General features: G+C 35.0%; 1 protein-coding gene and 2 pseudogenes across 1 annotated transcript; 1 reads left to right on the forward strand and 2 right to left on the reverse strand.

Moving 5' to 3' along the window:
• Positions 1-3,398: 3,398 nt before the first annotated feature.
• LOC141835095 (zinc finger BED domain-containing protein RICESLEEPER 2-like) lies at positions 3,399-4,899 on the reverse strand (annotated as a pseudogene).
• Positions 4,900-9,893: 4,994 nt separating this feature from the next.
• LOC141834859 (BTB/POZ and TAZ domain-containing protein 3) lies at positions 9,894-17,774 on the reverse strand. Its single transcript, XM_074722240.1, has 6 exons — positions 17,627-17,774; positions 16,365-16,753; positions 14,268-14,398; positions 10,883-11,189; positions 10,475-10,788; positions 9,894-10,207 (listed from the first exon to the last, which is right to left on the reverse strand). The coding sequence occupies exons 2-6, from the start codon at positions 16,704-16,706 to the stop codon at positions 10,045-10,047; spliced, it is 1,257 nt and encodes a 418-aa protein (XP_074578341.1). The 5' UTR covers positions 16,707-16,753; positions 17,627-17,774; the 3' UTR covers positions 9,894-10,044.
• A 4,348-nt stretch (positions 17,775-22,122) lies between these two features.
• LOC141834337 (crocetin glucosyltransferase 2-like) lies at positions 22,123-24,380 on the forward strand (annotated as a pseudogene).
• Positions 24,381-26,378: the final 1,998 nt, after the last annotated feature.

A 26,378-nucleotide genomic window follows, 5' to 3' on the forward strand; every position in this document is an offset into this window, starting at 1 on the left:
AATCTAGATCAAACCCAACCAGCAAAATAATCCAACAGTCGATAATTCATTCTATAACATCCCTAACCAAAATAAATCAACAGTAATCCCATTCAACATAAATTGGTAGCTACTCAAGATCCAACCAAATGAGATTTCAGATCTTACCTCAAAGATTAAAACTGATCAAGCCCTAGAAATTCTAGATCCAAGCTCACTTCTCCCTTCTCCTTCCCTTCTTCTTCACCTGTAGCCGAAACAGAGCAGTGATCAAGCCACACTGTTCTTCTCCTTCTGCTCACAAACAACCACAACGAGATCCCCATCAGAATCCAACAGCATCAGGATTCAATCACTTACCTCGGATTGATTCGCCACCTTGCCCTAGAATCACAAATCCAAACTCTGCTCGTGTTGCTCGAATCGACGTCGCCCGATCAATGGCCAGCCACCCCCAGCTCTTCGCGATCCACCACCAGAGCTTCGGTCGCCGGAGGCCAGAGCTTCGGTCGTCGGCGATCCTCCAGCTCTAGATTCAGTGTCGGCTGTGTTGGGTTGAAAGAGTGCAAACATAGTCCCACATCTAAAGCACATGGAAAAGATCATGGGGTTAAAAGGATGGAAAATATCTCCATTGGTATGAGACCTTTTGGGGAGAGCCCAAGAATAAAGTCATGAGGGCTTAGGCCCAAAGTGGACAATATCATATCATTGTGGAGATATTTTGATTCCATCGGTATTAACAAGTGGTATTAGAGCGAGACCGCTCTTCACCTGACTAACCGCCGGATGAGCCATGATCCAGATCTAACCATGTGATTTGAACCTTAAATAAAGGAAGTGGGTGCTTCCGTGTCTGAATCAAGAGGACCAGACATCAGATGAGAAATCCTAGTAGGTCGGGTGGACCGAGGGGCAAAAAGTCCTAATTTGGCTAGGTGGGAAGTCCTAGTAGGTCGGGTGGACCGAGGGGCAAAAGGTCCTAGTTGCGACTAGGTGGGAAGTCCTAGTAGGTCGGGTGGATCGAGGGGCAAAAAGTCCTGGTGGGTCGAGGATTCAGACATCAAAAAATGACGTTGAAGGGGCCTGTGGTCCTTTGTTTGAGGGGGGAATTGTTGGGTTGCAAGAGTGCAAACATAGTCCCACATCTAAAGCACATGGAAAAGATCATGGGGTTAAAAGGATGGAAAGTATCTCCATTGGTATGAGGCCTTTTGGAGAGAATCCAAGAACAAAACCATGAGGGCTTAGGCCCAAAGTGGACAATATCATACCATTGTAGAGATATTTTGATTCTATCGGTACTAACAGGCTGTGGATCTCTCTCGGCGTCGGCGGAGACAAAGGGAAACAAAGGTTCTACGCGATCGGGATGGAGAGAAAGGAATCACGAGTTCGGCTTCGGCGTAATAGGCAGATCGCGATTTTAATCCTTAACGGGTTGAATCCAAATCCAAAACCCTATATCCTATATGAACTTTAATTGGGCTGAACTCATTGGGCTTAAATTTAAGCTTGGACTGCTAATTTGGGTTTGTAGTTTAACCTCTTCATTAGGCTAAGACATTGGTTTAATTAAGCTTCTTAATTAGCCTTACTTAATCCCCATTAGTCCTTACCAATTAAGGGTAAATTATTTACAATTAACCCCTATAATTTTCAATATTTTACACATGTCTAGATTATCAAGTAGTTAATCCTATAGTTTGTGTGAGATATTTTTTTTTAATTTTTATCTTAATTAATTGGAGTGTGATTTTCTAAGACTTGATTAACCTCGAGTTAAATTCAAGTTTAACCATTAACTAATTAAGTGTACATTTTGAGATTTAGCTTCCAGGCAGTGGCGAGACACAGGGGCCTTCTTGGGTATCGGAACAATGACCATTTTCTAAGACAAAGCTAATTCAAAAAATTATATATTTAGTTAATTCTAAGGAAAGAACTCTAGTCTAACTAGTCTAGGATTTGATGAGGTAACTTCAGTTAGTCCCACTTAGCTAGGTAAATAGAGCTGTCAAACGGGTTGACCTATGATAGGGCAAGCCAATTATCAAAAACCTAACATCCGGTTGAGCGAGGTGGGCAGACCCACCATCTCGGCGAGGTTGTAAAATCTTCAATCCAACCCAATTCAAGACGGATTGTGAGTTAAGTGGGCCAGCCCACGGGCCTAAAAAAATAAAGCAAATAAAAAATTTATTTACTCAAAATTCCTATTTTTACAATTTAATTTTGTGACTTACAATTGTAGACCCGTAGAGTTCACAAGTTCATGTACATGAAAGAGAATACAAATATATATAACTAAATATATTTAACCAAGACTTCACAAAGACTCCAAGACTTCACCAAAACTCATATTTAACCAACAGTGCATATTTAATAAAAAGAATGAGTTGAAACTTCACCAAGACTAAGGAATGAGCTGAAACAGTACACAAACATAAGGATTAATTAATTAAGTTAAGGTTTTAAAGAATTAATTAATTAAGTTGAGGTATAATTAATTAGGTTAAGGTATGATTAATTAATTCAGTTAAATTGATTCCTAGTTCCATATCACTCATGTCTAGATTATTAAGTAGTTAATCCTATAGTTTGTGTGAGATAGTTTTTTAATTTTTATCTTAATTAATTGGAGTGTGCTTTTCTAAGACTTGATTAACCTCAAGTTAAATTTAAGTTTAACCATTGACTAATTAAGCGTACATTTTGAGATTTAGCTTCCAGGCAGTGGCGAGGCACAGGGACCTTCTTGGTTATCGAAATAATGACCACTTGCTAAGACAAAGCTAATTTAAAAAATTATATATTTAGTTAATTCTAAGGAAAGAACTCTGGTCTAACTAGTCTAGGGTTTGATGAGGTAGTTTCAGTTAGTTCCAGTTAGCTAGGTAAATAGAGCTGTCAAACAGATTGACCTATGGTGGGGCAAGCCAATCCATCAAAAACCCACCTGCCCCACCATCTCAGTGAATTGTAAAATCTTCAACTCAACCCAATTCAAGGCGGATTACGGGTTAAGTGGGCCAGCCCACTGGCCTAAAAAATAAAACAAATAAAAAAAACTTATTTACTTGGAATTCCTATTTTTTGCAATTTAATTTTGTGACTTATAATTGTAGACCCGTAGAGTTCACAAGTTCATGTACATGAAGGAGAATACAAATATATATAACCAAATATATTTAACCAAGACTTCACAAAGACTTTAAGACTTCACCACAACTCATATTTAACCAACAGTGCACATTTAATAAAAAGAATGAACTGAAACTTCACCAAGACTTCACCACAACAAAGAGGGTCTATGTTTCTAATGAAACTCAGATTCCACACCACACACATCAAGTATCATTTACACAACCAAATAGTTCAATAAACTCTATAAAACTAAACAGATAGTATAATATTTTTTAAATTTCATCAATCAGGACATCATTCATGTCAAATTCTTCTAATTCTCCTCCATTTCCTTTCTCTTCATCAATATCCTCTTCTAGAGTATTTGATCCTTGCTTAGACAATGTTGTTTTGATACTTACATTGTCTTCATTACCTTTATCTACATATAAAAAACACAAAGATGGAGATAGTTAAAAATAAAATCACAATAAACTAATATATCAACTAAGTCAAGAACATAACTAAAGTAAACAAAATTACCAATAGTATAACCATGTAACCAATTACGAGTGCAAATAAGAGCTGGCACTTTTTTATGAAAGGTGCAACTTCTATACTTGGTAAGCACACGAGCACCAATGAAAAAAGTTGATTCTGATGCAATAGTAGTTATAAGAATAGCTAAAACATCACAAGCCATTAGTGCAAGGGTTGCGTACCGATGCTTTTGATTCTTTCAATGCTCTAAATTAAAACATCCAAATCTTGATAATATGTGAATTCAAGTTTTGGCTCCTCCAAATAGAGATCCAATTGAGATTTTCCAGCACTTGTAATTGTTTGACTCTCATATGCCATCATTTCCTATATTAATTGGAATAGTAATAACAAGAAAATATAAACCAATTAGAGAATAAAAGAAAAAAATATTAAAGTACTTACATCAAAGATTCTTTTGTTCTTTCCTTTAACTCCTCCTCCACTTTGCAGATGTATATGTGTGGTAGAAGAAAAATGTAATTGTGAAGAACTTGTATTGTTAGTATTAGAATACTGGTCAAAAAGCTTATATAATTTGGTCTTCACAAGTTCCATATTCTTTTGGAATTTAAAAAAATCACTTTCAACCTTTGAATAAAAAAACTCCAACATCGAAAGCTTTATTCATGGGTCAAGAATAGCCCCAAATTCAAGTACCATGATATATTGAATCCAATACTTATCAAACTTCTCCATCATTCTTTTACACATATAACTTATCAATTCGTCTGCATTCGATAAATTTTCCCTTAACAAAACTTCAATCTTCCAAACTTGCATAAAATATAAATTTGATGTAGGATAAGAAGAACCAGAGATCAAATTAATAGTGTCATAAAATGGCTCCAAAAACTCACAAATTTTCTCTCCTCTTTTCCACTCTTCACTTGAAGGACAATATTTATAATTATTGTCATTGAATTGAAAGGAAGCAAAAGCTTTTTTTATTTTTGACGACACTATCTAGCAATATGTTGAGTTCCAACGAGTAGACACATCCAATCGTAAGCCAATACTGGTATCAATGTTACCAACTGCTTGTACACATTCTCCAAACTTCTTCATCCTAGTCTCTGAATCTTTAACATATTTGACCAACTCTCTAATTTTATTCAAAGCTACAACAACAACTTTCAAACCTTTTTGGATAATGAGATTCAATATATGAGCAAAACAACGAACATGAAAAAACTCACCATCACACAATAAGCTATCATGCAAAGAGAGTTGCTCTTTCAAATGAGCTTGCATGTTGTCATTACTAGATGTATTATCTAATGTCAAAGAGAAAACTTTTTTCTTAATCTCCCATTCTTTCAAAAATTCAAATAATTTTGCAAGTAATTTAACTCTTGAGTGTGGAAGAGGTATATGAGAAAATTAAGTATTTTATTATTTAATTTCTAGTCATTATCAACAAAATGGATAATCAAGCAAATGTAACCCTCACTAGTGCATGCCATCCACAAATTTGAAGTTAAATAAACTCTATTCTGTATAGTAGCCAAAACATACTTGAGTTTCTCTTTCTCCCTCAAGTAGATTCGGTTAATATCAGAAACAAGAGTATTTTTAGAAATACAAGCAACATCAGGATTTATGTACTTCATCCAAGCTCTAATACCTTCGTACTCAATAAATGAAAATGATAATCATGTCTTATGATTGCACAAGCCAATAACTCACGTGAAATCTTTTGGTCTATTTTCTTTGATCTCATCTTCCCATCTTGATCGTAAATTTTAAGATGACACCACAACATAGAAGTTCCATAATTTACCTTGACATTTATACTTTTTTTGCACCCATTACATTCAGCTTGATGCATACTATTTGTCATGTCCCGAGAGACGTCTATCCAAAAAATTTCGACAGCAACTCTCCTATAACAATTCAACTTTTCCTGAGTATATATTAACCTACAAGCCCACACGACTGCTCTACAATACAATATATGTCTATAACTACTAAAACTACAAGATAAAGGCCTACAAAACCACAACGGCATATCCACACATACATCAACTACATAACAACGAAACTCTCAAGCACATCGATAGTACTCTAAACAAAACAAACAACTCTACCACGAAGCCACAACATAAATACGCAAAAGACAAAAATCACAAAATCGCGCAAATACTCACAAAACTCTACAAATAATAGGTCAAAAACAATCTGAACCACACATCCAATTACAAACTGAAAACTACATAAAGACCAACAAACTCCTACTGTGAGATGGGGACAGTCCGATAGAACTCCAAGCTTTATAATATCCTTATCTGCTATATGAGGAGACAGAAAAATTTCAGGGGCTGGGTGGTGAGTATAAAATACTCAGTGGGTACTAGACTAAAAGTGCACAATATATATATCAACATGGATATCAAAGGTATACAGTCTTAACAAATGATACATAATGAAAAAGGTTAATATACAACGAACAACTAACAAGTAACAGAAATTATGCAAATGTAAACAATGACTATATAAGGGGCCTTAGCGTGAAGCATCAGGACACAACTTCTCTACATCATATTCTTCATCCTGTGGTGTTGTTGAACACGAACGGAGCCAGGCTCATGGAATCAGAGAAGTTCCAAGAAGAGTACACGATGCGTAGGACTTCCGGATCGATTTCAACACGATTTTGATTTATTCTTTTCTTTCAGTCTTACATTTATATTTATATTACTGTTTCGGACTGTAAGACGGGTTTCTCCACCTCTGAACAAGATTTGGAAAGGAAATCATTAGTGGATGGGCGTCTTCCCGTGCATAGGCCTTGGACGTAATGACTCTGAGGATGTGTTTGGTTCAAGTTATCATATATAACCTTGGTTATGTGATTACCTGGTAATCACATAACCAAGGTTATAGGATATAAAATATAACTTAATATTGTTTGGTTCAACTTATTTATTTGGAGGGAATAAAACATAACCAGTTTGATATTTACTATATTACACTTAATTCAAATAAATTAAATTAAACTAATAATATTAATATTAATAATTATAATAAATTAATAATATATCAAAAAATAAAAATTATTTATTTATATTTTTTTAAAATTTAAAATAAATTTATATATTTTTAATAAAATAATTTATTAAAATAATTATTTTAATAAAATAATTTATTGAAATAATTACTTTAATAAAATAATTCACTAAATTAATAAATATAATTTGTTAATTTTATTTTTTAAAATATAAAATAAATTTATATATATTAAAAAATAATTTATTAAAATAATTATTTTAATAAAATAATTCATTAAATTTATAAATATAATTCATTAATTTTCTTTTTTAAAATTTAAAATAAATTTATATATATTTTAAAAAACATTTCATTAAAAATTATTTTAATAAAATAATTCATTAAATTAATAAATATAATTTGTTACTTTTATTATAATATAATAATTTATTAAAATAATTATTTTAATAAAATAATTTATTAAATCAATAAACATCACTTATTAATTTTAATTTTTTAAAATTTAACATAATATATATATATATTTTAGTAAAATAATTTATTAAACTAATTATTTTATTAAAATAATTTATTAAATTAATTAATATAATTCATTAATTTTATTTTTTTTAGAATTTAAAATAAATTTATATATATTTTAAAAATAATTTATTAAAATAATTATTTTAATAAAATAATTTATTAAATTAATTATTTTAATAAAATAATTTATTAAATTAATAAACATAATTTATTAATTTTATTTTTTAAAATTTAACATAAATTTATATATATTTACTGAAATAATACATTAAAATAATTATTCTAATAAAATAATTTATTAAATTAATAAATATAATTTATTAATTTTATTTTTTAAAATTTAAAATAAATTATCTCTTTTAAATTCATAAAATTTTAAATTAAGTAACTTGATTTCAATTAGATTTTACAATATATTTCAATTGATTGAGTTTTAAAATTGAAGGGTAATTATGAAAAAAAATTCATTAACCTTCTAAATTATAGAAAATCTTAGGCTACGAAGGTAATCATATTACCGGATTATAATTTATTTGTTGGTGTGGCGGTGATATTTTACTTGGGAATCGATCATAACTTGAACCAAACAAGATTATAGTTGATAACTTTGGATAGATAACCAAGATTATCAATGATAATCTCCAACCAAATACCCCCTTAAAGTGATCTAAAATACTAGTCTATTGAAGTTTCTGGCCATTGATGCCTATAATTTTGACAAATTTAAATTAATACAATGGAAAAAAATAAATTGTCACATTGATAATATAACTCGTGATTACAATAGTTTGCTTTGATAATACTCTATTTCCACCAATGAATTTTGATAAAAATTCTTTAATGGATTTACGTACTAAAAAAAATAATGTCATTTTGTTTGGAAAAATGCAAACCATTACAATATCAAAGGAATGCAAGTTAACATGTGAAAGACAAACCCTATACATATGAAAGAGATGAGAACTTCATCTTGACTATAGTAGAAATCGGAAATATACCTTTGGAGATGGTGGAGACGTATATTCTTGCACCATTCTACAACAAGACTACAGTTTACAAAATGTTCTTGGTTAACGATTCAAGAAAGGAGGAGGGAGATGACTAACATCGGTACATAGGATGAGAAGGCCAAACTAAAACCTAAACTCGGATAGGAGAGGGAAAGATTATAGTAGATGAGTTTTGATGAGAACCCTAACACTTTTCATGAGCTAAGAGGGAAACAAGAAGACCTATGCGTAGGGTTTCAGCTTCTCGATGAATTTTCTTTCTGAGGGCTGAGAGAAGCGAGTTGCTTTCCACAAATTGAGAGAGATGGGATGTTGAGATTATGTGCATCCGAACCAAATAAATATTTTTTTTTAAATAGTAGCTCAAATACTTTGAAAAAAGATAATAGGGTCAGTTGTTGGCGAGAGAGGTATAATAAAAAATAAGTATGTCTTTCGGAAAATCTAAAAACTGTGGTGTGCTCTTTGGGAATTACTCAACTCTGAGTGCACCCTGTGATAAATATAATTGCTGGTTTTAATTTAAACCCTAAATATAAATAAACACATTAAAATATAATTTTAAAATAGAGTAAGTAAATAAAAAAAATTGAACACCAATCAACCAAAAAAAAGAGTTAGGATCTTTTTTATATTAGCATTAAAATATTGTAATTTTGATTTGTACGAATATTAATTACAGACTCTCCAGGTGGAAACAACATTTTATTAATAAGCATATATAAAAGTAATGCAAAATCTATTTCAATTTTTTTATTGTTACTTATTGTTTGACAACACGATAAACCATGTTTATTTTATTTAAAAAGCTTAAATCAAACTAGATTATTTCGATCAAATATAAATTTATTAATCTGATCGGGCGACCATATGTGCCAAATTAATATTCAGCCTCCACCTTGTTGTTGTCTATCTTAGTATTTCACCTCAGTGATAAATTTCTATCGGATCACTTCCTTTTATTATTTGTGAGATTAGAAATTTTTAAAAATTTACTCTCTCCCTCTTATGTTCTACTAAATTGGAGGAATTATTCCTACCCCAATAATGATATTATGCCACTGATGCATCCTCTTATAACATTCTATTATAAAACTCTAAGAGACTCATTTTCATTTCATTGTTTGCCATTGATCAATGATACAAGTTGAGACGAGATTCATTTACACGGCACAAAATTGACATATGTAGATTTAAGTTTGAATTATAAATGAGTGATCTATTTATAATTTACAAATAAGTGAAATGTGTCTTTATTTTCAATTTCAATAGAACAATTTAAAAACTATTTTTCAAAGAGTAAGACAGAAAACAAAAAATTCTAAAATGCTTCACAACGTCAGGTCTCTTCCACCGCTTAAAATCAATTCCATTTTCTGAACTACAAGCGATAAAAATTATCAAACTAAAAAGAATATTTGCCATCCTTTTTGCACTTCCCGAAGTCAAATTTATTTTTATTTAAAGCATAATCTTTAACAAGAATAAGAAATTACTATCCAACTCGTTCCTCACATAAAAAAAATGCTACGGAACTCATTTTTCATGAACAATTTTCCTTAATAAACAAACTGAAAATAAAAAACAAAGACTAAACAAGTCGTTCAATTTTTCTGTTCTGCAATCAGCAAGTAGATGGTTGCAAAATCACACAGAAAAGCATAAAATATATGCATTGATCTATGGGGACAAGGAAAGATGCACTCGAAAAACTAGTATTTCCACCTGTGCTTAGCTCTTAATTTGTTCTTTACAGTTAATGCAAATTGCTCTTTTGAAGATTGACCCAGTTATTTCACAGACCACTCTTTGGAAGCATAGCACATCCAGATTCAACATTCAACCGATTTCTATCTCATCTTCCATAACTACTATGCTCTTTGTTATTCAACTCTAAAAGAAGTCTCCGTGAGGAGATGGAACTAATTGTACCTTTTGCTTCCATTACCTTACTGACCAGCAATTTCCACTTGTGTTCTTCCTTTTTGCTCAGCTGCTTCATCTTATCCTTGAAATGCCTGCCAATTCAAGGTTGAGTTATATCACCCCTAAATAACAGCAATTAATTCATTTGAGAAAATTTTCAGCCAAGTTAAACTACATTCAAAAGTTTTAATGTGGTTCCGAATAAGTACATCCCCCCGTGCTATCTCAATTTGTCTCAAACAAATAAATGATTAAAATTCATTAGCGAGGAGAAAATATATATCAAAAAGGCACTTAAAATTTGGAACATCTTTCAATGGGTAAATAGTGCTAATGTTGATGTTGCTAAACACACTAACCTGCAGAGGGGAACCTTGCATAAGTCTGGTTCTGAGCACATCTGCGAGTGCAGCTCAAAAATCTGCCACATTCTCTTGCACTGTGTGCATCCGCCTGGGACTCGCAGTGGACAACTGAAGAAGTGGCGAACAAGCGATTCAAGTCCCTTGCAAGCTGCATATTTGCAGATGGTTTCATCATCCTTAAGCATCTTGCTGCGAGGACCAATTGTTCGGCATCCATCTCTGCAAATATGAATAAGAGCTTCCATTGTTTCATGTAATTGCTTGTACATTTTTCTTTCTTCCAACATTTTCATTCGGTCCTGCCTTATCTGTATCATAACCATGTTTGAATCACTAGTTCAGCCAACAAGAATAATCACAGAATATATAATTTTTGATAGAACAATTGATGAAAGTGCCTACAGAATCGTCCTCTACAAGAGACTCAAGAAGCGCTTGTTCTAGGCTGGGATTGGTTTTCTTCATTGTTTTCCACCCTTCCGAGACTGAGATGGACTTCAAATCTTTAGTAATTAGTCGTGTGCATACCAAAGAGAGCTGAGGAGCGTCACATAGCTGAGCCAATTGAAGCACATCCACGACATTTTCTGTGGTCAATAACTCCTGCTCTAATAGTTTGATGCAAGTCCTTTTCAGGGATGGGATTGCAAATGCATGGGATAACATAAGAAGATGAAGAACAAATTTCTTTATCAACTCTGGTTCATAGCTGCATAATGAAGCTGGAACTAAGATCCACATGTCATTTACAGAATAAAATGAATACAAAACCCAGCAACATCACAGAATTTTTGATTCAAGAAACAAATATTTGCTTAGTTAACGTGATTCATGGACATCAAATTGCAAAGAGAGATGGAAGCTAACACTAAATATGTTTGCCAATTTAATTTGAACTTTCTAAGCTATCATTCATTACAAATCTGTGAAAAATTAGTACTTATTTTCTTAGGCAAAAATATAAGTGTGACCTTCTGGAGAGTACAATTTCTTATAATTCCACCAGATGACAAATTAAACTAGTACAAAGCTCACAGAAATGGAATTTTAAGTAAGTTGATTCAAGTATTAACATAAGAGGCTAATTACTAAAGTTCGTTATGCAAGCAAGTTTTGTGTCCAAATTTTGATTTGTTAGTATTGAATTTGTTGAGGATTAAATTATAACACAATGGGCTGAAGTGTAATGGTAATCTATATCAAGATGGAGGAACAACCTAAGGAAAAATACCTCTTATAACTTCCCCAATTAACATAGTATTAGAGCTGGAATTCTTGCATACCAGCCTTCATCCCATTAATGAGTTCCTCCTCATTGAGTCTTTCACCATGCGAGATTCTTCCTGCACATCGACTCTTCTGTGAGCTTTTCTTGGTGCTATTAAGTCCCACATGATACAAGCTTCTCTAAAGCCATCCACCTTCTAAAAGAGTTTCTTTCCAATTTCTTACTGTTTCTTCAAGATCTTCTATCTCCCAAGTGGATCACCCCAACATGAGCCATGCGAGATTCTTCCTGCACATCGACTCTTCTGTGAGCTTTTCTTGGTGCTATTAAGTCCCACGTGATACAAGCTTCTCTAAAGCCATCCACCTTCTAAAAGAGTTTCTTTCCAATTTCTCTTTTCTTGCCCAATTGCAATCTTCTCCATCATCATTGCAGTTTTCTGGTCTCTGTAAAATTTCTAACTTCTTCTCCATGCAGCACCAGTAGATCTGATCTGTGTCAATTATTTCCAGCAGAGATTCTAACCTGAAGAATCAATCCCAACTGGTTCTTTCCAGCAGTAGTAATCTACTGCTGTAGATTATTGTATTTCTTAAATTCATGCAAATTTGTTCATCTTTGTTTAGTTTTTTATCAGGAAAACTCTCAGCTAATAATTCATACATCTGCTCAGGCCCACTATCCATTCTACAGATTGTCCAATAGAAAACTCTCAGCCAACAAGTTTTAGATTTGTTCTTCTATGTTTCCTTTGCAGTGATTCTTATTCCTTGAACATTTTATGACACTTCTTCAAGTTCTTGCTAATATTTGAATCTGATTTAAATCATTCAGCATGGCGACCTCACTTTTCCTGCAGATAGAAGTGCCGATCTGCCGCTAGACCTTGTGCATAAATTGTTTGTGATTTCCTCTTCATGTCCTGGAGGATGATCAATGATGCAATCTAAAGTATAATTTCCATGCTAGCTATCTTGAGGGCATGCTTTCTAGCACTGGTCACATTGTTGATACCAAGGTTCAAAATTTGAAACTATGCCGAAGTTTAGGTCATTGATTGGAACAATACTATTTCGGTATCATACCGATGTTTCGATGCATGAAACCGGTAATGAATTGGAGTTGAAGAAGGAAAGAGATGAAGTTTAGGAAGGAGACATTATTTGTACCAAACATGATTTTAAATTTTGTACCATGTAGGGCGACACAGTCAAAACATATCATTCTAATAAATTACTGAAATTCGATACCACTTAACACAGATAATACCTCATTCCTTTGCTTCATCTCCTTCAACCTCCAATCTATCATTGACACTATGTATCAAAGCATCAACACGATATTGGAACATTATCTTTCCGATCAAAGATAGAAACTACAACACGGCTAAAGATTTTGAGCCTCAATGTCGAGTGGTATCGAGTTTCGATGTTTTATTGGAACAATATATTTTAATCGTTTTGCCTAGCATAGTACACGATTTCAGATCATGGTTGATACACCAATTTAGAAATAAAATTGCTTCCTTTGGTGGCATAAGTGCACCATCTCAGTCTATGTCATCTCTAGGTACTTCTATTGCTTGTATGACAAATATTCATCGGTCAAAAATTTAATTCAAGATTCAGGAGCTTTTGAATATGTCTAATAATATTTTCCTTTTATTGATCTTAAACCTTCATCTCATTCTGTGAGTTTCGCTCTGTAGAGGATCCCTCTCATTTGTTCAAGGTGTTGATCAAGTCATTCCAAAACCGTTATCACATTCTTCAATTTCCTTTATACCCAAGTTTTCTTTGAGCTTAGTATCCTGTAGCAAACTCATTAACTTGCCATTTTTTTGATAACCTACTATTGGTTCTACTTCACATAGAGCCCTTGGTATAGAGCAAGAGCTTTGAAGTCATTTGACTATGGTTGTGGATTCATCTACTTGGTGGCAACTCCACTCCATTTTAAATCTATAATCGTCTAGGACATCCTAGCCACTGAACCCAATAAAGGTAGTGTCCTTAGTTTGTCCAATTTTTAGAATCTTGAATGTGAGTCCTATTAGTTAAAACAATATTCTCAATCCTCCTTTCCACCAGCTACAAAATCACTCTTTTTCTTTACTACATTAAGATATTTGGAATAATTATAGCTTCAAGTATTTTGTTGCCTTCAAGATGACTGCTCTAGAATGATGACTTTTCTCATAGGAAAAGCATTCTATTGTTTTTCTAATACTTAATTTGGGGTGTCTATTAAAGCTATGGAAATCAACAATGCTAAAGAATAATTATTTCATAATTTTCAATCCTTTGTCTCAAGCCAAAGTGTCCTCCATCAATTTTCATATTATGGGAGTTCCTCTTAAGTTTTGAAATAATGTCATTCTCCCTACATACAACCTCATAGATTGCATGCCTTATTCTACTCCCCAATCCCCTTCATAGAAATTTATGAAATGATATACAACAATGTCAAATAAATGATAACGAGGGCATAAATGCATGTAAGTTTGCAAATAGTTTGCAAAATAGAGAAATTATAAAATTAAAGAGAAAACACACTTACCAAGCAGAGTAAAGGAATCGCACAAATATACGAACAGCTTCTGAAGCCACTCCTGGTATTTTTATCTTTTGAACCCTCTCTTTGATTTTTGCTTGTTCTAACATATTTTTCAAGATAGGCGATGCATTTGCCTGACCAACATGCGTGATTACCAACCAACAAGTCAATTATGAATAACTAAAACTAATAGTTGCATATAATGTTATATCTATTACACATTGATGGTTTAAGAAATTTGTCATTAATGTAAATCAATCTACTTTACCAAACCAAGGCTTCTGATACATAGTGTAGAGGCATTAAACTTATAAGGATATCTAAGTCATGCATAGTGGGTTTATAAATTGAGTCTCTATATACTATGTAATAGATGACATTTCAAAATAAGCAATATAATTTTATTCTTATGACTTGAACATAGTATCTAGGCTACCTTTTATACAAGGGTTTCATCTATAATAATCTCTTATGGAAATGTCATATGAAACATCCAAAGTTGTTGATTTCAACTACAACCTCTTTTAACCTTTTCGATCACTCCTCTCTACATCCTCCTCAAGTGAGTACATGAATCCCTCTTCGTGTTAAGCCAAGGCCCAAGCCTTCTTTCACTCGTGCATTCCTCTCTTCCCACGCTTAATAGTAAATGAATCCTTGTCCTCCATGGTAGTCACGACCGTTGAGCCATCCTCCATTTCCTCCCCTCATTTTGATAAGCTAGATGTAACATTATTGGTTAATTAGGGCATATCCCAGAGTTTAGCGGCCTAAGGTGTGCTCACTTGTTGTGTGATATTATGCCCTGAGCCAATATTAGCATCCAGTCTATGAAACACACGTTTCTTCTCCAATGTTATTATCCACCAACACCACCTCCATTCCGTCATAACACTGCTGGTTTCTCCTCCCTTGAAGGCTCAATTCCTCTCGGCTTGAATCTTGCCTAGTGTCTTGAAGGCCTCGCCCTCTAACCTTGTCAACCTATCGCCTTCATCCTTAGGAACCTCTACTATTTCTTAGTTGTCTAAGAACTACATCCAAACTATTGTAGCTAATATCCACCAATCAGATGTTCACAATAGAGGCACTTGTTTTTTCCCTTAGCAATTGAATAGATTTATTGTTCACCAACATCATGACACTGCACCAATTCCAATAGGCACAAGCCATCCCTTTGGTGTCAAATCTAGGAGTATAACAAGGCTACCACACCTTTTTTGGTTGTTCATCTCTTTTGCATTTGTTCTCTTATATATTTCATATCTGCCTTAGTTTATTTTTGTGTTCTTGATTATCCTTTCACTGCTACCGATGTTTTGTTTCATCTATGATTGTCAATATATAATCTTTTATGTTCTTTTACAACAACCAATAAGATTTCTTTGGTCTCGGTCTTATCCTAGCATCATTTCCTTCTGACACCTTCCTCACTTGGTTCCCTTTTGCACTTGTTTCTAACATGATGTTATTCATAGTTGACCATAGGACACCTAGTTGAGTGTATTCCTTCTCCCCTTCCACATGTTAGTCGTGTACTGCACCACTGTAGGGAGAAACCCACTCATATGACTTATTTCTTAGCGTCTCTTCCCATTCTTTCAGCAAGACCCTTATCAAATGACTCCTTCTATTTCTTTATTGTGTTGTGTTCTAGTTTGTATGCCAAGGAAAAGCTCATTCAAAAGATTATTCTTGGGGTCTCTCTTTATCCTCGCTTCTTGCTAATGAGTTGATTTGTATTAAAGGAATTGATGCTTGCATGCTCCATCCAAAGCTTTGTTTCCCCTACCTGCAAATATTAGTTTAGGTTTTCTTATGAGAGACTTCCAGTTTATGTAATAAGCTAAACATGGATAGCATCTATACTCTAAGTTGAAGGAAGAATGTTAGAGGTATTAGAGTTATTTAAGTATTTTTAGCCCCATATATAATGTTTTCAGTTTAGGTCTTTAGGATGGATCCTATATGAACAATGTAATAGATGTCATTTGATAATAAGTGCCTATATATAACATCAACAAATAAGTGCCTATATATAACATCAACAATGGTAACTAACTAAATTAAGATTAAACATAAGGAATTTGGTATACTCACAAGAATGCTTGAATGCGCCATAATGTGATTTCTGTCTTCAGTAAGAATGTGAACATCAGCTTCATATCCTTCACAGAAAAGTTTGTCCCAAGCCTCCCTTGTTTCTTTAGGCACAAAACAATAATCTTTAAAAATTTTGGAATACTTTTTTGCACCACAAGTATCTCTAGCTGGGAGTGGAGGTGGTGGTGGAATGCTACCACTAGTTGATTGATATTTGAATGAATTTGGAACACTAAAACATTTGGATGAAGTGTTGCCTACTGGAAATAGGTTAAATAGCCCATCACACAAATGTTCATTTAATAAGAGTTGTGGAGAATCTAGGTCAAGGCATGCCATTGACTTCTCTTCTTCTTGGACTTCCCCTGAGATGTGCAGGGACAGATCTGAAATTTGAAAGTTGTATTAGACATATTCTCCTTGCATTTTGCATCTTGCTTCTCTTAATACTTAAAATTTTCATATATATATATATATATATATATAATGGCTTTGTATAACATCTCCGAATATCAAATTAGTCCTGAAATAGGAAGCCATGAAACCTCAAAATTGAGTAGACGGAATCAATCAAAAGTGAGAAGTTCAGATGTTTCAGCGAACTATATGAGTTCAAGGGCCCACGAAAGGTGACCTCGCAATGTGGTCCCCTTCCCTAGTGAAGTTATCATAGAATTGATTGCAATGAGTCCATCCGCAATGGACGTCCAATGATTGCTTATGAACGAAATTAGTTGATCAAATGTTTGATTGAAATTTGAAAAGTGAAATCATGTTCTTCAAGTAAAGAAGCATGCAGAAGACTAACTTTTATAAATAGAGAGAGAGATAAAATAACATATCTAGAAAATATGTAGACTATCATTTACCAGGTCATATAATTACTTTCCGATTCCTTACTATATCTTAACAAAGAGAGGTCCATTTGAGTTCTTAATAAAGCTTAGATGAATGTAGCAGTTAACTGGCATTTGATGCAAGCATCCTGAACTAACTCGATAGAAAACCATGGTAATCCTTCCTGAATCCAACGGAACAAATACGATCGGAGATCTTTTATATTGTTCCATTGAACCAGAGAAGAGACCAAAAAGAAAAAACAATTATACTGCTGCATGATCAACCTCAGGTCGGTCAGGGCCAGTAACAATACCCCCAAAATTGAAAATTTTAACTCTTCCTTTTCCAAAAGGAGAAGAAAAATGAAGAGAAGCAAAAGGCAGTGGAAATGATCAGACAGGATGAGACGGAACGCATACCTTTGGATCTCCCTCAGATCAGGTGAAGATTGAGGTGCATCTCCGTGCACCATGCGCCAGGATTGGGAGGAGATTTGCGGATTCGGGGAAGGATTAGATAGATATTGAGAAGATTCGCAATGGATTGGGAACCGACGCGGGGGAGGAGGATAGGAAAGTAGTGGGATGGCGGCCGACCATGGCGTGTGACGTGATGGAGGGAGACCCGTATGGAGCTGGAGACACGTAAATGGGAGAAGAAAGCAGGCATTGAGTTGTTGCCTACTGGAGCGTCACTGCCACTTTTTGGCCGCCTCCTTGCCATTTGTAATTTTCTTTCAATTGGAATTTCTTTTGGCTTTTTCCCAAAAGCCTTGATATATGCTATAAAAATATAAAACTATTTTTATATAAAATAAATAATTGAAGATATAAAAAAATGATAATCCCAGTTAATTTCATTGATTATCTCTGGGATGACCGATCTGATCCCATGAAAATTTCCCATTAACTACTAGAGTAAATCGGAAAGCGCACGCAGCGACCAACCCAGACGCCCAGCATCCTTTGATTACGCTTCCCATTTGGAGAAAAATTCCTACAAATACGTCGTAGTTGGGGATCGAATCGTAGATACCTGAGTAACGATCTGGATGTCCTACCCGGCACCATTACCCGGGGATAATAATTGAAGGTATAAATTTGAGGACAAAAGAAATTTGATAATTCATAATGATCTAAATATCATTTTGTAGAAATGCACTGGAGAGTGTCTTTTTCTTCTTGATAATCTAGGATAAATTCGAAAAATACAAAGTGGTTGACACTCACAATTGAATTTTTTGAAAATCAATGAGAAAACACTTTGTTGATAATTGTCTCCAAATACTCCTATTTGTGTCATTCTAAATAAAGTTTAGATGATGAAATATTTAGATTTTAACAAGTTTAAATCTAAATTTGACAAGGAATTATTTATATCCAAAGGAATCTAATGGGATTGCTCATCGCACAATGTGAAAGGAAAATTGAGCTTGATGAGATTCAAGGTTAACCACATATTGATACTCTCCTTATCCTTATAGAATTTATACATAACAATCACAAGATATAGTCATAAATTGTCGCCATGATCGTGCCTTAAGTAATCAAGTTTAACTAGAATATTTTGATGCTTGATAAAAAGTTTAAGTTAAGTTTATTTATATTAATAATTTGTGTGCATCAAGTTTGCAAGGATTGGACAGGTTGTATATGGTTAACTTGGTATTCCTAGTTTGTTTGGTTTGACTCGATAACTTTGTAGATGACCTAACAAAGGATGATAAGTGAACGCATATGAAGGACTAAGAACCTGATGTTGAGAAGAGATGGAATACATAGGTATAACATATAGAAGGATGACATATGAAGCAAATTTGAAGGGTTTGATGCATCTGAATGATTAAGGATCTTATTAGAGGTGGACTCTTGGGCAGCATATACTAGTATAATTTTGTTGATACACTTTGTCACTAATTATTTCGGTATTATTAATTACAAAGTAATATATGATAATCAACTTTAATCATAAAATTAAATATCATTTTAGACTTTATATGTTAAAAAATATGGGCTTCACTTCTAATTTTAAGTGGCATTTTACTTTGTAATACTTATTCGATGAAATAATAAGTCACAAAATAAAATTTATAATTTGTAAATGCTGAAGTAATAAGTTGAACCAGGTAAATTACTTTTCCCTCTTCTTTTTAACATTCGAAGTTTCCTAAATCTCGTTCCCTATCTCTCGACACTAACAATTTGATCGACCTCATTAAACCCTAAATCCAGATATCTCTCCCCAATTGGTGATGATCTCTCAGGTATTTTCTCTTTCCCTTTTATTTCTCTGGTATGCAGAAAGTGTAGGGATCTGCATGCGCCTAAAAATAATTTTAGCCGCATAAAACGCAGCAGAAAAAGGATCCCTCCAGAAGATCCATGCGAAACCATATTCGTTTTATCGATTCTATATATCTACTAGAATCAATGTTACCTTCGATGCGAGCCCTTCGCAATCCCGACAGCAACTCTTGTCTTCAAAGGTTGACGAATATCAGCACGATCAGTGTATTCGCGCCTCCACAGTATCCACACGAACATTGAAATGAAGAGGAACCAGATTGTGGTGCTAGCCACAATGCTAGGTTCGGCCAAGGTAGAAGTAGAAGAAGAAGAAGACCAAAAGTCCTTCTCTCAAGAGTCTCTCATCCCTTTTTATATCCAACCATGGAATATGAAGTGTTTTGGTACTTGGGATTCCATGGAATTAATACATTTAATAATCACATGCATGCCATACATGATGATCATGCAACCCTCTTAATGATGCTCATGCAACCCTCTTAATGATGAGGGAATTAATACTTTATTAATCTCATGCATGATGATCATGTAACCCTCTTAATTCGAGATTGGGAGCCAAGACCAGGATGAGACCGACATATGAGACTGAGCAAAGGTCGGCGCGTGGGGCCCATAGATCCAAAGCTGAGGTTGCCAACAGGTTACCCTTCGAGATTTGTCTAGTCCTCTTTGATCTTACCTAATAGTTCCGTATCATTCCAACTCTAGTGCCACATGGCAACTTTGGACTTCTGTCGTATCATATGATAAGGATAGTATTGAAATTAGAAGCGCCCTTTAATAAAAAGTCACGTGTCTTTTGAAAATTTTAAAATTTTAGATGTGCCGTCTGAGAAAACATCATTGTGTTAAAGTATTAAAAGGTCACCTTTATTTTATTATAATTTTAAGGTGCTCCGATTTTTTAAAAAATAAAATAATATTTTTATTCTATTACGTCAAAACTGTTATGATTTATCTTAATTTACTTAGAAGATGAAAATAAAAATTGTGAATTTTTTAATATTTATTTCATGAAAAATAGATTATTTATTCTTTTCGTTACTTATTATAAAATAATAGATAGATATATTTAAAAATTCATCTGTGGATATTTTTTTAAATTTATTTTACCTATTCAAATAGGACAGAATGAACTGTACTTCTTCCTTATCCAAAATCTCTCCCAACAATCGCCTCGCGCAGCCATGAGCTGTGGGCGACCCTGTGCAACGACGATCAATCTTGTCGCAACAGACAACGACTTCGCTGATGGCCACAGGTTTATTCATTTGCTTATTCTTTTCCTTTCTTTTTTTTTTTCTTTCATTTCCTAAGAATATTTTTCCCTTTTCTTTCTGTTTTTTATATTTATTTTTCTTTGAGAATGTTTTTTTGCCAAATTCTTTTCCTTTCTCAATCCTGGCGTAAAGATAGCATACATGTAAAATTATTCTTTTTTAAATCAAAATTATTATACATAAAATATTATTATATTAATATTATTTTTAAAAAATTAATTAAATCTACTTCAAATAATGTCATACTAATTTTGATAAAACTATCAATTTTAAACAAAACTTTTATAATGCTCAAACTGCTAAAAATAATTTTAATCAAATTTCTCAAAACTACTATATTCCATAGTAATTTTTAACAAAACTTCCAAAAAAGAATATTTTTAAATGAAAAATATAATAAAATACTTTTATTTTTTAAAAAAAAATTGGATACCTTTTATTATAATAAAAATAAAAAATGCCCCTTTTATTTTGATCCAAAATTAAATGCAAGTCTTCTTCGCACGTAGCCCACGAAGGGACCATCTTATCAGCAAGTCTTTAATCTATTGCGGTACAATTAACTGCAGCCGCATGTTGCCTTACAATTGGGACAATAAAATGGTCCCCTTTCACGTGGTAGTCGAACCCAAAGATTTTTCGCCGAAGAGGGAGTCAGTCGCATTCGGAATTAGCATGATACGATCCTAAAAATATGATGAAATTCTGGGAGAATGAAAATTTAAATTTTATCTAGACTATATTATATTTGATAAATTTAAAAATTTTATAATATTGGACGGTCAAGATTTATGTATATTTTTTAATTTATTTTGATGATTAATAAATTTTTTTAAATAAATTAATAAGAAAAATTAAATATCTAAATAAAAAAATTTGTAGCAGTCAGTCATATATAACAAGCGCAGAGATTGGTATATGTCCATCCACTGTTGCAGTCTCCAAATGGAGAGGAAATAGGCGGCATGGGCCACCTCGATCAACAGCAACCCATCACTGCTTCAGGTAATCCTGATGCCATTCACTTTGGTGGAACAGGGTTTTACCAAAAGGGCTCCATTTTAGATTCCACGGCAATTAAAGCTAAGGCAGCTCGTTGGAACTGATCCCACTTGAATTGGACAGATCGATGCATCTGCGAATGAACAACACGAGGACGAAGACTTTGGTCGTTCTAAATCTGATGAGAATCTTTTGTTCTACACGTATTTGAAAACATGTTGTTATTATTGTTTAGTTTAAATTAGATGTCAATTTCTAAATTAATTTATAAAATATATGTATATATATTTATTCTAAAACGATGGGGGGATGAATGATTGAGGAAACGTGAAGCCCAACTTCACGCATGCACTCTGCCATGAATTGACTTTTGCTGTTTCTTCTTCTTCTTCTTCTTCTTCACTTCTCCTCAATTCTAACTCCCTGTTTAGATTCCGACCATGTCGGCGGATTCTAAGCCCTACGACCATGTCGTGTTGATTCCCTACCCAAACCAGAGCCACATCAACGCCATGCTTCAGTTCGCCAAGCGCCTCGCCGCCCACGGCCTCGCCGCCACCCTCACTCCGACCCGCTTCCTTCTCGCCACCACCAGCATACCCTCCCCCGGCCCCGTCCGCCTCGCCCCCATCTCCGACGGCCACGACGCAGGCGGCTTTGCCGAGGCTGCCTCCGTCCACGCGTACATCGATTCCTTCGAGCGCGCCGGCTCACGCAGCCTCGACGACCTGCTACGCGAAGCCGCCGGCCCCAGCCCCGTCCGACTCCTCATCTTCGACTCCTTCCTGCCCTGGGCGGGCGAAGTCGCGCGGCGGCACGGAATCCCCACCGCCGCCTTCTTCACGCAGTGCGCCGCCGTGAACCTGGTGTACTTCCACGTGAAGGCGGGGAGGGTGGGGGTGCCGGTGCGGGAGGCGGTGGAGCTTCCGGCGCTGCCGCGGCTGGAGCTGAGGGATCTGCCGTCGTTCCTGCCGGAGGGGATCAGCATCTTCCCGGAGTTCTTGGACCTGGTCCTGAACCAGTTCAGAGACTAGGAGAAGGTGGACGAGGTGCTTGTCAACACCGTCTATGAATTGGAGCCTCAGGTGACTGAATCCCAAATTAATTAATTAACTGATTAATAATCTCTGCCTCCTCCTTAATGTTCTGTCGGGAAATTTCATTCCTTTTAAAAGGGGTATATTTAAAATAACAACAGTAATATAATTAAATAATACGATAAAATGAAGTTTTTTATAATAAGACAATATTTGTAGTATTTAGGGAACCAAAGCTCTTCTAAAAGGTAAAATTCCTTAAGACAACTGCGAGGTGCGGGCGTTCCCTTCGGAATGCAATTTTAGTACTTAAAAGAATAATGTTAGAAAGAAAAAAAAAACTCAAAGAAAGATTAGATTTTATTCTGAGTGCTATCCATTAGGTTTCCATTTCTGTGCGTGCAAGCCGAATGGATAAGACGGCTGACATTGTGCCCTGTTCCAATTATGACAAGGTGGGCCCTTGTCCATAATCGGTGCGCATCAAACGCCTACTTCTTGTCGTCTAGCTCGGCGAATGATGTTTATCCCTGCACCGCCTTTTCAGGCTCCAACAACGCTTTAACAAATTACCCTGCGATCTTCCCCCACGCCTCGCTGCAACCAATTACCCTGATTTGTCTTTGTTGTTGATTTGTGCTGAAATGTGATTGTGGGATGCTTGTGGGCAGCAAATAGATTGCTTGAGGAGTGCTTATCCAGTCAAGACTGTAGGTCCGACGATACCGTACGCGTACCTGGACAACCGGCTCCCCTCCGGCGTAACAAACGGCTTCCGCCACCTCTCGGCCGAAGGGTCACCGTGCATAGCCTGGCTCGACGCCCGACCGGCCGCCTCCGTCGTCTACGTGTCCTTCGGCAGCACCGCCGCTCCGAGTCCCCAGCAGATGCTCGAGGTCGCCTTCGGCCTCGCCGACGCCGGTAAGCACTTCCTGTGGGCGGTCCGGTCGTCGGAAGCCGACAATATTCCGCCGGGGTTCGCGGAGGAGCACGGCGGATCCGGCAGGGGTCTGGTCGTCGACTGGAGCCCGCAGCTGGAGGTGCTGGCGCACGAGGCGGTGGCGTGCTTCGTGACGCACTGCGGCTGGAACTCGACGTTGGAGGGGATGAGCCTCGGAGTGCCGATGGTGGCGGTGCCGCAGTGGACCGACCAGCCGACGGTGGCCAAGTACGTGGAGGACGTGTGGGGGATCGGGGTCAGGGCGAAGCGGGACGAGGAGGCTCGGTTGGTGAGGAGGGAGGAGGTCGTGAGGTGCGTGAGGGAGGTGATGGACGGAAGCCGGAGCGACGAGATCAGGCGGAACGCCGCCAAGTGGAGGGAGGCGACCAAGGCAGCCGTCGGCGATGGGAACGGGAGCACCAATAAGAGCACTGTGGAACTCATCAATAAGTATCGCTCCAAAGTAGAGTAAGATTTCCATCCACGTCCATGAAGTTGTTAATCAAGTGTTGTAATTCAATTGCTCTGGGATTTGAGTATCACAATTCTTATAAGTTTGGTGTTTGGATTTGATCAGATTTATAGAGTGTGCAGGTTTATTTATGCAATTTTGGGAATATAGTGAATAGAGATTGGATGATGGACTTTGAATAGATTGATTGTGTCAACTGAATTTAAGCTTACCTAGAATTTGTTATGCTTCATCTTAGGCCTCAGATAGGATTTAATAGATTAGTATCTTAGGGCTTAGGTTGATCCTTAGCTTTTACAGAGTCAAACAAGTCTATACAAATTTTAGGCTGATCCTTGAACCTAACTTTGGTCAACCATGTTGCTTTAGTCTTGGATTAATAGCGTAAGGTTCTCATGTGTGGATTTGATTGATGGCATAAACATGATCAATCACAAGGCATGATGACCAGCTCAATTAACCTAGGGAGGGGCCTTCAAACCCTGCTTGAATTATAATAATTCCTTGGACTCTATCTTGGCAGCACATTCTGTCAGAATCACACGTCTTATTCCCTACAAATATATTGATGGAATTGGCTATTAATAGACAAAATGTAGAAACTTACTGGATGAATTTCAATCCTAACACCACTTTTAAAGTCATCCATGGGTATAATAAGTCTAAGCTTCCACTTGATGCTTAAAGTTGAAGTGGAATATATAATTGTCTTGGTAACACCAACAATAAGTCTTTTTGGTGAGATCATGGCTTTGAAGGAACCTCTGCGACTAGACTTGCTCATCTTTAGCAATGAAATTGTGAGTTGCTCATGTATCCAACATAGCTCAAACTTTCTTGTCATTAATTGTTGTACGTACAAACATAAAAACATTCTTGATTGACGAAGAAGCTATTACTTTAGTGTTAAGAGCACTAACTATTTGAATCAATCCCGTGTCATCTTGGGACCTTGGTCGTGGTGTCACTACTAGAATAAAACTCTTTAAGAATATACATATATATCTTTATAATATTCTATTAAAGTTTTGATCACATCATCAATAAACATCCTCTATTTTGATGACGTCTTAATCGTCTTAACCTTCTTGATATTTTATAGTGTCCCTAATATTAACTTTAGAGGTGCCTCGATTTAGAGATATAATAATACTTTGAAATATCAATGTTCTTTAAATTATTTATATTGACAATTAGAAGTGTCTTTTTTTTTATAAGGAAAATAAAATTATCACTAATAATATTTATAAGGTCAATTTAAAATATCTCTTAATTAATCTACTATGACAATAGTAAATATTTTTATATTAATTTATAAGGATGTTGAAATTTATTTTTTTAAATGTATTATACAATTTCAAGATTTTCACAATATCACAATTTATGCACATGACAAGTTTTAAAATGGAAATAAAAATTTTCAAAGTAGAAATCAAAGTATGAAATATATAATTATCATTCATATATGGTACTATCATTTGAGTCAATATTACAAGGCTAAAAGCCACAAAGGCACTTTTTTTTTACCGAATCATCAACGATGCATCTTTTATTGATTTTTTTATCAAAAAGTTATCTCGCTCCCTTGTAAAATGACATAACTATCCTCCAGTGCTGTTCATCTCTCACTTAAATTCTGAACTAATTGAGCGTGTTTTAGCAGCTATGAAATTATAGTTGCTACACAGTTATAGTAACTGCGTTTTCATAGCTACAACAGTTAAGCTGCTATACAATTGTAGAAATTATAGTTTCGTAACTGCTATACACAATTGTAGGAAATATAGTTCCGTAGCTGCTACATAGTTGTAGCAACTACGATTTTATAACTATTACAACAAGGGAAAAAATTTTGGACAAAAGTTAAAACATGCCCCTTTTTATCTAAAATTATTTGGAGCTTTCAAAAATGATTTAAATAATATTTTTTGAATCTAAAACTTGATTGTAACGGATTTTTAAAACTTATCTGAAACTTGATTGTTATGGGTTTCATCCAGTAATCAATTATAAATTCCTAAACGAACTTCAATTTGATGTATTGTACATTTCATAATTCAACCCGAGTCAAAAGTTATGATATTTCAAAATTTAGAGTTTTACATTCATATTATAGTAACTATGAAATCGTAGT

This window comes from Curcuma longa, chromosome 9 (assembly GCF_044706935.1).
Source record: "Curcuma longa cultivar G26 ecotype Majalengka, Jawa Barat chromosome 9, ITB_CL_G26_1.1, whole genome shotgun sequence".
NCBI lineage: Eukaryota > Viridiplantae > Streptophyta > Magnoliopsida > Zingiberales > Zingiberaceae > Curcuma > Curcuma longa.